Source organism: Halichoeres trimaculatus, unplaced genomic scaffold, assembly GCF_033239565.1.
Source record: "Halichoeres trimaculatus isolate MK-OKI-2021-1 unplaced genomic scaffold, fHalTri1.1 fHalTri1_scaffold_21, whole genome shotgun sequence".
NCBI lineage: Eukaryota > Metazoa > Chordata > Actinopteri > Labriformes > Labridae > Halichoeres > Halichoeres trimaculatus.
This window is the reverse complement of record NW_027437199.1, coordinates 7959644-7973738: the sequence shown is the minus strand read 5'-3', so window position 1 is coordinate 7973738 and position 14095 is coordinate 7959644. Positions and strand designations below refer to the sequence as shown.

The 14095-nt window shown below is 41.4% G+C and overlaps 1 protein-coding gene across 1 annotated transcript in view; it reads right to left on the bottom strand.

Moving 5' to 3' along the window:
• Positions 1-12443, bottom strand: part of efcab6 (EF-hand calcium binding domain 6) — a 50504-nt gene extending 38061 nt beyond the window's left edge. The window contains exons 1-3 of the mRNA XM_074698786.1: positions 12335-12443; positions 7698-7780; positions 7544-7604 (exon numbers count right to left, since the gene is read on the bottom strand). Coding sequence (XP_074554887.1) covers positions 7544-7582 — 39 coding nt within the window. The 5' untranslated portion in view covers positions 7583-7604; positions 7698-7780; positions 12335-12443. The remainder of the gene's footprint in view (positions 1-7543; positions 7605-7697; positions 7781-12334) is intronic.
• Between the last annotated feature and the right edge of the window lie 1652 nt (positions 12444-14095).

The window sequence follows — 14095 nt, the reverse complement described above, 5'->3', positions numbered from 1 at the left end:
CCTTTTATCGCCTACATGCAGGTTATTATTTAACTCTGGTGTCAGATCAGTAAAGGTATCAGCCGATACTCAAAGCCCAGCTATCAGTATCAGTACCACTATTGGTATCGGTATCGAAACTAGAAAAGTTGGATCACTAGTTTTAGGGGGAAACTTAACAGTCAGTAGCAGTTACCATGGCCATTGCTAGCTAGCAACATAGATTCGTGATTAGCTGTGTTTGTAGACAGCAGAGGAAACCTGTGGAAGGGAAAGGGGCCAGGAACACAGCTGCAAGAGGTGAAAGTTCACTGCTACTGTCTTACTTGGGTTTGGAAGCGTCTTTTGTGTTCCCTTGGTGAGATAATTGTACATAACTTTTTGTATGAGAGAAATCGGAAGAAATTAACTTTTCTGTGACAGACTAAGAGAAGAAACCTTCCTTCATGATCACCCAAACATCACTAAAGATGATAGACACGTCATCATAATACACATGTGCACGTAGATCAGTCGTAATGTCACAGTCGAGAACACAGACTCCAGTATTTTCAGTCAAACTGTGCTCACTCCTAAATGCTGTGTAACCACGAGACTTTAAAAGACACTCGACTCTCCTCTTTCTGTCAGCAAGCGCTCTGCCGTGCACGCTCTAACCTTTCCTGTCACTATGAATTATGGGAAGGAGACGAGCAGAGGGATGGGACGGCTCTCTGAAGAGGAGGGATGAAAGAAGGGAGCGACAGAGTTGGAGAGTTGGAGGGGAATGAAGGGAGTCAGATCTCAAACGGGAGCAGATGAGGATGAGGAGGAGGAGGAGGAGGAAAAGCGAAGCGACAGAGAGGAGAAAAGCAAGAGGAGATCAGACGGTAATCATGAGAGAGCGCACACATGAACTTTCTTTTGTCTGTCAATTAGAGGGCTAATTTCTCTCTGGTAGGGCTCCAGAGTGCCGGCGACAGGCGGCATTAAAGTGGAGCTCAGAGGGATAATAAGGGGCTCTGGGACCATTCTGCTGCCGTCGCTCGCCGTCCAAACATTAGTATTACAAAGGCACTACATCACCTAAACAACATGGAGGGTCTAGCAGAGGGCTTCCCACAAATACTCACGCTGTGGCTCCTGAAATAGATGCAGATTAGACCACAGACCTGCATTTGATGAAGATTTACGCCTGGGAATCCCCCATATGGGAAGCTTCCTGCTGTCGGGTTTGCTCAGGATCTGCATGAGAGGAATTTTCCATCGACTGTCTGTTGAAATTTTAATGGAACAGATATTTAGATCAGAATATCTTCATTTAAAAATCTCTTATCGAAGGGTGAGGAGACACAAATCAAACCTTTATGGAGATGATTTGCTGCAATTTGCGTCTGTCTTCTTTAGAGACAAAAAAGTTGAACGTTTTTGAATTCAATAAAAAAATATCATTTTATTATCTATTCCCAAATGAAGCCTTTTTAATTTCAAACAACCAGACAAAAACTTGTGAAGTATTAACATTTTTTTAAAGCATTAAGAGTCAGGTAGTGATGTATTGATGAGCAATGACAACCAAAGTCAGAGAGCTTACAGAGCCGCATTTCACCAAATTGGAGATTCAGTCAGATTTATTGTGATTAGTCAAATCTTTTCAAAATGGAATGAAAAGAAGCAGAAGTAGCACTTTAATCCATCAGACGACAGAGTTGTGATTGATGTTGGTCCTTTCTGAGTTAAAACACAATTAAGCTGCAAAAAAAGAATTACATGAGTCTGAAAAATATTGTTTTTTCCTAAATTGACCAAGTTTTAATTCCTTCTGCATACAATATTAATCGAGACGAACCCTACACTGGCTCTGAAAACTTGTGAAAACTGAGGAAAGGGTAGCAAATTAAGGAAGAGTGTGATTGTCAGTCTTAAAACATGTGGTATCAGGAGGAAATGCAAAGAAATGAGAATCAGCAACGTTCAGAAACACAGGCTACGTTGCAGTCAATATTCAGGTTTCTGGAACATTTGGAGGTAACACTTTAGAGGTCCGCAAATGTTATCACATCTAGGTAATAAGTAGACAAAGTTTTTTCTTATTTCTTTGAAATGACCCCCAAAATTTCATGAGAATCTGGTTGAAATAAGCACATAACTTCTGGCCAGGTTCTGTTTTGCAGTGCGCCTGTACTTGCAGGTAATTGTCAGAGGAAACAATGGACTTAACTTCTGTATTCAAGAATTAAGCAGCTATTTATCACCTGCTTCTCTGGAAAAAGCAGAAATGTTGGGATACTTCTAAAAACATTTTGTGGTGGGTTGGGATTTAGTTTCAAATAAATGATTTGCCAATCGTCACATTCTTACCTTGCAATTTGGAGTAAATTTCAAAGAAACTTGAAAAGAAAACAGTAACCTACCAATTGTAACTTGAGACAAAGTTATTTGCTACTTTCAAAGAAACAAGATAAAATGTTTAAATATTATCTAAGTGTGATGACATTTGCAGATCTTTAAAGTAAAGTGTTACCTATTCAGAATAACCCATTTGCAAGCGTGGGCAAACAGAGTTCTTCTTGTTCACACAATGACTTGATCAAAACGGCGACACATGGGCAACTTCATGAGACAATACGCAACATCTCCCCTTTGTCTTGCAGAGGCAGCACGGCAGACTTCCTGCACTCAAAAGACCAAGATTCCTTGTGAGCAGAACATGCCCAGAACGCAAATGAATGTTCTTTTCGTTGGGAATATCCTGATAGGTGTATACATGACCAAGTATTCGTGTCAGAAAAGGAGAACTCTAGGGGCGATTTTCATGTTTTTAAAAACTGAAATAGGAGCATATTCTGTTTTTTCAAGAGTTATTGGTGTTAACATGGTCCTTGAGTAACCGAGTAAAAGCTGATATTCTGAATATGAAATCGTTACTGACTGCATGTAAACGTAGCCAAAGGGGAATGTTTCCAGGAGGCTTAAAAAACTAAAGATGTAGTGAGGCCACTGAATAACACTGTCTTCGAGTGATGTCGCAACATGCACTAAATAGAGAAGGGGCTAAAACACAAGTCAAGCTGTTTGTGATAATGTTCATTCCAACCCACAGTCAGCAGTTATTCTGCAGTGGTCTGTTCAAACTTGAGAGTCTATCAATAAAATGAAGAGTGAGGTTACGTTAGCTCTGCTTGGTAGATAACTGGCAGGACATAACCAGGATTCACTAACGTTACATGTGATGGTCACGTCTCAGAGCACCGAGGTGTGAGTATCACTAAATACAGTCTGGTACTAAACTACCGGACAAAGTGAGTTTACTGTCACGTTTCAAACTATAGATTTAAGTTACGATTAATAAATACATCAACTTGTTGCTGTAAAAGTTGTTTTGAACAAAGAAAAGTAGTGTTAAAAAGAAGATCTGCTCTCCAAAACAAATGCACGCCTTGGTAAGAGTCACATTTCACAACCGTGTGCCAAGTGCTCATGGGAAACTGAGTCTTTAACCTGGAAAAATAATAGCTTTTCCAAATAGTTGTCATAGTCGCTTTGATTTGCCCCATGACATAAATGGAAAGAAAAATCCATGTCCCTATCTTTATCGACTTATCAACATCGGCCATATTTTGAAACCCAAGTGTTAGCAGGAAAGTTACAACTCTGTAAACAACAATGGTGGAAGAAATGCACAATTTTCAGGTCTAGAGCTGCTTTCAAAGTCAGACAATATTCTTTGTGAAATATTATTTAGTAGAAGCAGTGGAGTGTATTTTAACACAGACTCAATGGTCACTGCAAAAACAGGTCACTGACAAAGATGCTGACAGTGGACATAGGCCCTAATTCAGTACAGTGATGGTCAGATGTTGGAATAAACGATGACATTATAATGTGGCCAAAAGAAAACAGATTAAAAGATAAGAATGTACTGATCATAAGCATCATCTTATGCACACACACACACACACACACACACACACACACACACAAAGAGCAAGAGGACGAGATTGAGACGCAGATGGAGTTAATAAATGGTTAAGAAACATCCTTCATTCTACCCTTGGACAGCTCCTGTAATGTGTGTGTGTGTGTGTGTGTGTGTGTGTGTGTGTGTGTGTGTGTGTGTGTGTGTGTGTGTGTGTGTGTGTGTGTGTGTGTGTGTGTGTGTGTGTACAGGGAGATGCGGTGATCTTAATTGAATATTGATAAGTGAGGCGAGCACATGGGGTAAACAGCTGTGACTGGTACTTCATCATATGTGTGTGTGCATCACTCATTATCAGGCCCAGCTGGTCCTCCAAGACGAGTCATCAGACAGTGACCGCACACACACACACACACTCTCTCATACACACACACTCCTACATGTTCACACTTATTACAGTAATTGACAAACAATCCTGACAGAGATCAAAGTCACTAAAACGGAGCTCGCCACTGAGAGGGACTCCCCAGAGACTCCTCTGTTTGTGCAGGAAACAGCCCCTCCATATATCTCATTTATTCATCATGACTTCCTCTGAAACCAGAATCTTCTGGTCCCTCAGAGGGGACCCTACCTGGGTACGCCAACTTCTCCATCCTGTTTCCATGACAACAGAACTCAGCATCTTGGACGTCAGACACAGAGCGTTTACGAAGATGGATTTAGAAATGACTGGCATTTGTTTGGGTGGAAAGGAGGAGGCGGGGGGTGTATGGAGAGGATTTAACCACAGTTGGAGTTAAGATGGAGATCCACAGGAGAGTCGTCTGCACATAACAGACAGAAGAGGCATCTTTAGAGGGGAAACAGCACAGTGAAATCAGCAGAGGTGTAAATGTAAGCGTTTATAGTCTAAAGTCGGTTATTTGGAGCAGGAAGGTGAGGTTGTTTCAGCGTCAACTCTGGAGTTTGAGCTCTGTGCTGGTTGTTCTCTTCTTACCAGGGTAGATCTGCTCAAGGGATCAACCTGTACCAGAAAAATTAACCAAAACCTTCTACTGGTCTATTGATGGAGTAACAAGTTTTAGGTTAGACATCAAAATTAGATATATAGATTCAGGCAGATTATGGGTGTTTTATATATTTATTTTAAAAGGTAAGCAGACTTCAGCGTCAACTTTGGTGATTCTTGTTTACATCTCTTTTTTTATTTCAGTGATTTTTACCTTAGATCCAGCCTGTCTTTAATTATTGTACATAAAGTGTTTTACAGGTCTGTGTATTTTGTGAGGAATGCTGTTTTGTGAATGTAAGAAACTTTGTACATTGTGCTGCTGCATATCTTGGCCAGGACACTCTTGTAAAAGAGATTTTTAATCTCAATGAGTTTCTTTTCCTGGTTAAATAAAGGTTAAATAAAGAATAAAAAAAAGACCAGGGTCACCAGCCTTTTTGAGACCGAGGGCTACCTCAAGCGAAATGAGTTGTATGGAGGGCTACTTGTTTGATACAAACTTCCTGAACAAAATTGCACGGATCACTTTTTGATAGCAACAAGAGTAGTAGTAGAAGTAATACTATGAGAAGAGACTGCTCACATGTCAATGTGAATTCTTCCACGATTATTATTAATGATTTACACAACAATGGTGGTAGGAAAGGTTTCTAGAAGGAGCTCAATTGTACCTGTGCTGTTTTTGGACCTGCCTCGCAGGCACCTGAAGTGGTTCTTGTGGGCACCCGGGTGCCTGCAGGCACTACGTTGGTGACCCCTGCCTTAGACTGCAAAAAAAAAAAAAAAGGATGTCGTCTTGCTCAGCTTAAAGTGAGGTCACTATAAAAACTGCTCCCCCTGGTGGCTGGCTACAGTAAAGCTCAAAAACTCTGTCTCCCCAGTCATTCCAGATGGGCTGTGGTCCACTTCAAAAAGTACACATACCTCATAGAAATGTTTCTCGCATCTGTATTAGGGATAGACCGATTACTGGCCGTGGCTGATATTTATCATTTTGAAGCAGATTGGCATCAGACTTTTTTTTATTACCTGGCGGCCGATGAAAAATCAAATTTAAGACTGTGTTATTTTGGCTTTAATGCAGCCATGCCTCTCTGACTGCAGTCGCTACTCTGTCTCAAGCATTGTCCCACCCACAGTACCATCTGACTGGTGACACACAGAGACATTTTTGGAAAAATTTGGCTTACTGTAGAAAACTTTAGGGAGAAAATGATGTTTTAAAGTTTTCATTTAACTTTATAAGACAGCTGCTGAGCCTGGGAGCTGTTTAATAAACATATGCTTGAAGGCGGTTCAAGAAAGTTAAGTGTTGGAGTTCGTATTATTCCGAATTTTGACGCCAATATTTATACTTTTACTGCAAGTGAACATCAGCCCCAAATATCAGTTGTCAGATTCCTTTACTGTTAATCGGTGTGGGTATTGGCCTTGAAAAAAAACATATCGGTCTATCTCCAATCCGTATGCTGTGTGGACATGAAGATACTATTTGACTGTTGTTTTCAGTTCCTCTTTTTTTCTGAAACATTTTGTTTTCGTTAGCTATTAGAGGTTAAAAACAAGGTTTTACTGGAAGGAAAGCCAAGAAGAGATTAGATTTTGGTTAGAAAAAACCTCTGTCAATCAAATTATATGTTTCTGAGCTATTCTGCAGGCAGTCACTAGGGGGAGCTCCAAATCTTTTGGCTTTGATTTTTGGGATCATCACGTGGTCCGCCCATGTTATGAGGCTATTTGTGATACCTCGTGCAAGTGTGTTTCATATTTCATCAATGTCATTTTATAAAAGGGGTAGATATTGAAAATGAAGCCAAAAAGAAGATGATCTGGAAGAAATAAATGTGGTCTGATGACTCCAGTGAGTGTTGTTTCTGAGTTATTACAGTCTGAAAGGGTTGATGTGTTTCTCAGCGTGGGTTACTTTGACACAGAGCTGTCAGGTTTTGTTGCCCCAGCTCGCACTTAATCTCTTTTCCTCGAAGTCGCTTTCTTCGCAGAAATCTGGCTGCATTGTAAGACAAGTGGCAAAAGAAGCAAAAGCACGGACATAAAGGAGCGATGAAGAAAAAGGGAGACATGGATGGAGTGTAGATAAACGTGAAGACTGAAGCATGTGGGCTGTGGAAGATGTTTTTCCTGATGTTTGTCTGTCACGAGGACGAGGACAGGCCTGGTAGCCCTCAGGCGTCCATTTATCCACAGAGAAGGATTTAGTCAAATTTCACAACAACATCCACATCTCGCTGTAATATGTGGAACACAAGCAGCACAAATCCAGAGTCGATTCTGTCATGCTTCCTACGTACAGCCTCAATCCTGCCAGAGCCAGCTCCACACACACTGAAACACACTCATTCACACACACACAAGCTATGAGGATGCTGTGTGAGTCATGTCTGCGTTTTATAAGATTTTATTTGTTTGTCAAAGAAGTTTCTGATTCAAACTTTGCAGCGCTGAATTAGTGACACACCAGTTTGTGTAAAACTTTCCTTTGAAGAGTGAAAATGCAAGGATCATGTTTCTTTTACTGATGATTCATGAGTCCTTGGGATGTAAAAGTCAACCTGTGTGCATCCACTGCCAATTAAGACTTGTCTCCACAGCACACTGAGAAATATGACAGTACAAGGTTAAAAAACACACACCTTTTCTTTCAGATGCTTCTCTATCTCAGACAGCGACATGGGAGAGTTTTGTGCTCCACACCTGACAAACACACAAACACGCTGCGTGTTACCAAACGCCTCACGCTGTAACACATTGTAGAGAAAATATCTGCAAGAAGAGAAGAGTGTGTACCTCACACTGCAGGCTCCCAGAGCTGGATTCAAACTCCTTAGAAACTGCACATAGTCAACGGTTTCCCCGCTGCCCTCGCACACCTGCATCAGACACAAACATAAAAAACAGCGTAAACAAAACAGCATGAGAATGAGGATGAAAAAAGTAAGGATGTAATGCAAGGAACACAATAATTTGATGCAAAGACTCATTTCTTATCTTCAAAACTGAACAAAACTCAAGTTGTTTCCTGTGAAAATACAGCAGATGATACATCTTGATAAAACTCTAAAAGCTTTAGAAACAAATGTAGCTTACTGAGTATTCATATCGAAAATGAGGCTTATAATGGTGATATTCTGTTCTTAATCCGTCAAAATCACAACATAAAAAAATGGAGGAAAAAAAAAAATTCTTCTCTTAAAAAATAATTTCTTATCAAAACAGCTACCCAAGGTGAATATACGGGCCTGGAAATGCTCACACACAAGCACGTATCACTATAACCAGTTACAATCCAGGGACTGCGAAATAATTCCAATTTTGGGATCCCAAAAAGTGTAGTCCCCCAAATGTCCACCAGAGGCAGGCCCCAAAAGTGGCTCAGTTTCTATGTAGTCCTCACTTGAACAGCCTGGTTACATTAATAGGTGTGGTTTATGTAGCTCGTATCCTTATTTAAGAGCTTTTTTATTGAAGAAACCAAGAGGTTACATTATTTTGAGGCCTAAGATTATGTTTATAAAGGGGTGTGGCTGCTTTAATTTACAGGTGAGAGGTGCGAAATTCATCACTGCACTTAACTTCTGGGTAAAGTGTTCGGTGTTGTAGCCTTTTAGAGATTTGTTTATGTAAATGTCAAATAAAAATTCTGGCTTTTTTTTTGGCTTTTTTTGGACAAAGAGACCATCCAAGAAGTCTGTTTTCACACTCAGTCAAATTTAATTTGATTTAATATCATGGTAAAAAGCATTAGTAAGCACAATGAAACACATGTATTTGTCCCTAGGCACCAAAACTGGCTACTTACATTGTACAAGTGAGCTTAAGAGTCCCTACGCTGAGAAATATTTCTGGTCAACATCTACTAGATAAGGAGTTTCATAGCCAAAATAGTCCAGATGCATCTCTGGTCCGACTCCTCCACATCACGGCACTGAATCAGACAGGTTTCTATTCAAGTCAATGCTTCAGCTCACATGGGATCTGCTTCGTTGAGGTCTGGCTGCTTACCTGCTCCGGCAGGTTGCAGCAGCTATACAACATGCCGTGGCTGTGATGCATTAATTCACTGCAGGGCAGATCAAGCAGGAAAGGAAGTAGGAAGTTACAACAACAAACCGACTTCATGAGTGAGGCCAGGCTAGGAGTCAACAGGTTTGAGGTCGGTGTGAGTTGATGTACGCAGTCAACACACAATGGAGCAGAGCCGGATCGTAGACGCATCTGGTGTATTCCTAGCAACATTCTGTGTGGGTTTCCGTAGCCCCCAGCCCGCTTTCCTGCTACAACCTTTAACTGCTCACTCTTTAAGCAACAAAACCAACAAAAAAATGGACAAATTGCCAACTCGAGGCTTTGAAAGGTAGTCATGTAACCAATGGCGGATGTCACGCTGACTTTGACCAGTTTTTATGCAGTCTTTTGAAGCAGTTTCAGATCCATCAGTTGATATTCTCCCACCACTTCTCATACATTTCGGTGTCTGTGATAATGGAGGATGTAATGGCGTCTCTGTGGAGACAGAGTAGTGATTCGTCTGGTTGGCATCAGGTGGATTGAGCAGTAATTTTCAGGACGAGGCCGGCCGGGGGAATAAGCTAGGTGCTCCGTTCACCTGGGGAATCTATTCGCCTGCTTTCGTTCTGACCTTGTGCTGATTTTCACACACGTGCCTGAACAAACACATTTAAGAGTTGGCACCTGCCCAAAACCCACAGAGTCGGCGAACTAGTTTCTAAAAACTCACACATGTATGATACCTATTTTGGTGGCTCATAATCAAAGCAGAGTCCCTGCTGCCCTGCCCTACATCCTTCATGGTGTAATCCAGTGCAGTGGTCCCCAGTGGAGCTCCCAGCATTCAGTCTTATTATAGACACCACCCGTCCAATTATCACTGCTATCAGCAGCCGCAGAGCGTAACGCACAGCCCCCACTCCAAGGAAGAAGGGGGGGGTCTTTGTGCTCTACATACCTGTGACAGCGTGCGGTTCACCTGCAGTTCAGCACGAGGTTGAAGGTAAAACAGAGGTCAGAGGATGATGGGTTGGGACCTTAAAGATTACCAATAAACATCCCTTCAGCTTCAGTTACTTCCGTTTTTCTGCAGTTTTTAGTTCCACAAAGTAACAACAAACATGCAACAGAAACGTGTAAATTATCTTTTAAAAGAAGTTTGAAAAAATAACTTCTTTTGAGAAACTCTCAATAAAAAAGAGAAACCTTTAAGCATTAAGGAATAATTGTCAGTTTAAAGGGGTGGCATTGTTGTTATAAGTTTTTAGATAGAGTGGACAGCGTAGCCCTGCCATTTACCATTGGACAGTTTTGAAGCCAAAATACCCCCGTCACAGGTTCCACCATTGGCCAAAAAAATACACAAGACCAGCAGCTGTCAATCATCATTACAAGTGACATAATGCCTCTTTTTTAACCTCTTAAAACTAATGACAACAAAACTTTTTAGAAAAAAGAGGACCTGGGCAGCTAAATGATATCTTAAGATCACGACAACAATCTGACGAGAGAAACATTTCTAGGAGGTAGAGGGGTGGAAAAAAAAAAAATCACTGTATCTGGATTTTTTTTTTTTTTTTGACAATATCAAAACCAGGATTTTTTTTTTTTTTTTTTTTTCAAATTCTTAATTTCAGTCTTTGTTTACAAACTGGATCGGAAAAAGTTACCACTTTTCTCCAGCAGAGGGCGAAACATTTCTCTCTGACTCGAGATGTGAATCTTATTGGTAAATATGGCTCCTGAAATAGTCAGTAGACATTATCATCATCATTTGACTTTTTCACATGGTCTTGCATTAAAAAATCAAACTAAAAATTGCAAAAAAAAAAACAAAAAAACAAAAAACATATTTGTTGAAGAATCGCAATTGAAATCAAAACAGCACCCCAAAAATTATAATAGAATTGAATTGTGAGAATAGCATATCATCCCAATCCTACGACGAAGTGTAAAAATTTTTAAAGTTTGACCGCAGCCCATCTGGAACGACTGGGGAGATGGATTTTTTGACCTATACTGCAGCCAGCCACCAGGGGGAGCAGTTTTTTACAGTCTTTGGTTTAGATACATCTGATGAACTTCCTGCTGAATTTAAGTCACAACCATCACAGCTTGTGTCATGGCCTCAAGCTTTCTTCAGTAGCAGTTTAAAAAGTTTCTGTACTTATTTTGCGCCACAGAACGCTTTATAAAACAGGCCCCAGAAAAAAAAAATGATCACAAGAGTTTTAATTGAAGTTCAAATTATTCAGAAACTTTGTTTTTTTACAAGCTTAGCTACTTCCAGCACTTAATAATAGATTTAAATTTAACATCAAAAGAGATCTTCATCTCTTCCTTTGAAAACGTGTCAGCGATGGATAAATAAATAACAGAAGAAAAAGAAGAAGAAGAAGAAGGAGAAGGAGAAGGAGAAGGGGGTGGGTGGCACCTCGCTCCCTCAAGCACAAAGCAACTTCCACATCAGAATGTCACCAGAACAACAGCTGCTACTCCGCTCGTCGTCCTTTAAAGTAAACTTTCCACAACTCTCCTGAAAGCACACACACACACACACTCACCCACACACTCTTTAATGAATGAGGCGGTGAGTGGGAGGGGGTGCAGGGATTCGTGGGAGATGTGTGTGTGTGTTTTTTTGGGGGGTGGAAGAGACAAAGTGCTGATATTATGGGTGGAAATCTGTGTGGGAAAGACAGGCAGTCAAACTGTCAGGCGTGCGCGCTGAGACGGAACAAAAAGGAACAGTGGAGACGATTACAGAGACGCAGCAGAGTGACAGAGGCGCAGCGTGCTTACACATGAAGAGGGAGAAGGTAGAGGGGGGAATTACAGGAGCGTGCACAGACCCCGAGCACACCACACACGCGTACACGCTTGATTGATCAGTGCCAGGAAGAGAAGCGCCCTGAAACAAGGCCTCATGGACTCAGAGAAGCAGCCTTTGGTTCTGCTTTTATACGTCTTTTTAAAATATATTCTTTCATTTTTATAAACATCCACACACTGCTGAGGAATGCGTGAGATAAAACACAGCAGAGGATACGTGTGTGTGAGTGAGTGAGTGTGTGTGTGTGTGTGTGTGTGCTGGATCAGAGGAAAAACCTGATGCCAGCCAACGCAACAGAGGTGCAAACAAATAACGTCTGCTTCAACAGCTGCCAGATTCACTTCTCCTCTGACCAGTCTCCACGGCCACACAGCTTCAATTTATCAATGTCAGCAGCATGGAGGAGACCAAAACAAAGCTTACACTGCCATCTTCTGGAGGAGGCCTCACATGACAGCTCAGAGGGTTCACATTTTAGTGCCAGCTGTTATATAGCACACTAAATAATGTGGTCATTTAATCACTGTAGTCTGACCTTTGACCTCTTTGTTTGTAGACATTAAGGACAAATCATCTCTCTTACCTGCTTGATCGCAGTTTGGAGCTGATTCTGAAAAACAGATGGGAGATTTTGTCTGGACTCTTTGCTCACACGTCCTGTCCTACCAGGATCCACGGCCCTGAGAGCTGACTTTATGTCCTCCAGTTTCTCAGAGGCCAGAGGTTTCACCTGGTGTGAGGTACGCTGCCAACCTGTGTGAAAGCGAGAGGTGATTTACTCACAGTTTGAAGCTAGTTTGCACAAAAGTAGACAAGGTTTAGAAAAATACTTACAACAGTACAAAACATTGGAATGACTTGGATATACACACTTAAGTATGCCTGTGTTAACACTGAAGTACTGTCAGATAGAAAAAGTGCAAGCGCAAATGCAACAAAAAACGAAGCTCCTCAAGTGTCCACTTGTAGCTGTCCCCATGAAAGGCTCCATGTCTGCTGAGGGTCATGTCAAAAAAATGTAGACCTTCCCATGAAAATTCAGTTTTGGTCACCGTAGCCAAGTCAGGTGCACAGGAGGGGGCCACAGTGGGCTATTTATTGAAAAACATGTGCTATAGTGCCTTCTTGGGACGCAAAAATGACACTACAGTGTGCAATCCCAAAATATCACTCTTGGAATTCAAATTACTAAATGTGCACTGAAGTGCTCTCTTGGGTTGCAAAAAATGTGCACTAATGTGCCCTCCTGGTAGGCAAAAATGTGCCCTAAAGTGCCCTCTTGGGTTGCAAAAATGCATGCTAAAGTTCCATCTTGGTAGGCAAAAATGCACAACTAAGTTCCATCTTGGTTGGAAAAAAATGCATGCTAAAGTGCCTTTTTGCCAGAAAAGATGTGTGCTGAAGTGCCCTATTGGTGGGCATAATTTTGCACTACAGTGTACACGTGCCAAAATGTCACTCTTGGAATTTAAATCACCAAATGTGCTCTAAAGTGCTCTCTCTGTAGGCAAAAATGCATGCTTAAGTGCCCGCTTTGTAGGCAAAAATGTACCCCGAAGTGCCCTCCTGGTAGGCAAAAATGTGCGCCAAAGTGCCCTCTTGACAGGCAAAAATGTGTTCAAACCTTTGTTACCTTTGTCAAGCAAGAAGTGTAAAAAGTGTCCTCTTGAGAGGCAAAAATGTGCACCAAACAGGCAAAAATGTGAGCTAATGTTTCCTCTGGTAGGCCAAAAATGTGCACTAGAGAGTCCTCTTGGTTTGTTAAAATGTGTGCTAAAGTGCCTTTTTGTTACTAAGTTTCAAATCTAAGAAAGGCCACAAGAACATCAAGTTCCCAATTTTCTTTTCACATCGCCATCCTGGTTTAAAAAATAGACTGATTGAGAACCAAACTATCATTTATCAGAGTTTTGAAACATAAGTCAAGAACTGATGCACTGAAAACTATGATAATGGAAAAAGAAACACCCACCTGTGCGTGTGTAGATCCATGTCTGCTTTCCTTCCCTTGTCTGTCCTCTGGTGAAGGTGCGTAAGTCAGGGGCTGTGTGTGGACGTCGGCTGATCACCACTGGCCCCAGCCTGGGGTGTAGAGGCAGCCGCTGGGCCATACTGAGAGAGACTGGTGTGTGTCTGTGTGTGTGTGTGAGTGGAGACTAGACGTGTGCAGACAGGATGTGATAAACGACACTGAGAGGACAGACTGTGGTTGCTACTTAACACTTGAACCTGATCTCTTTGTGTGAGTCTCTTTTGTGTGTGTTGAATTAGTCATTCACACTCTTCTGTTTTCAACAGGCCCTGTTAGTTTTCCTGTTGACTGTGGTCATGGATACCAAAAATA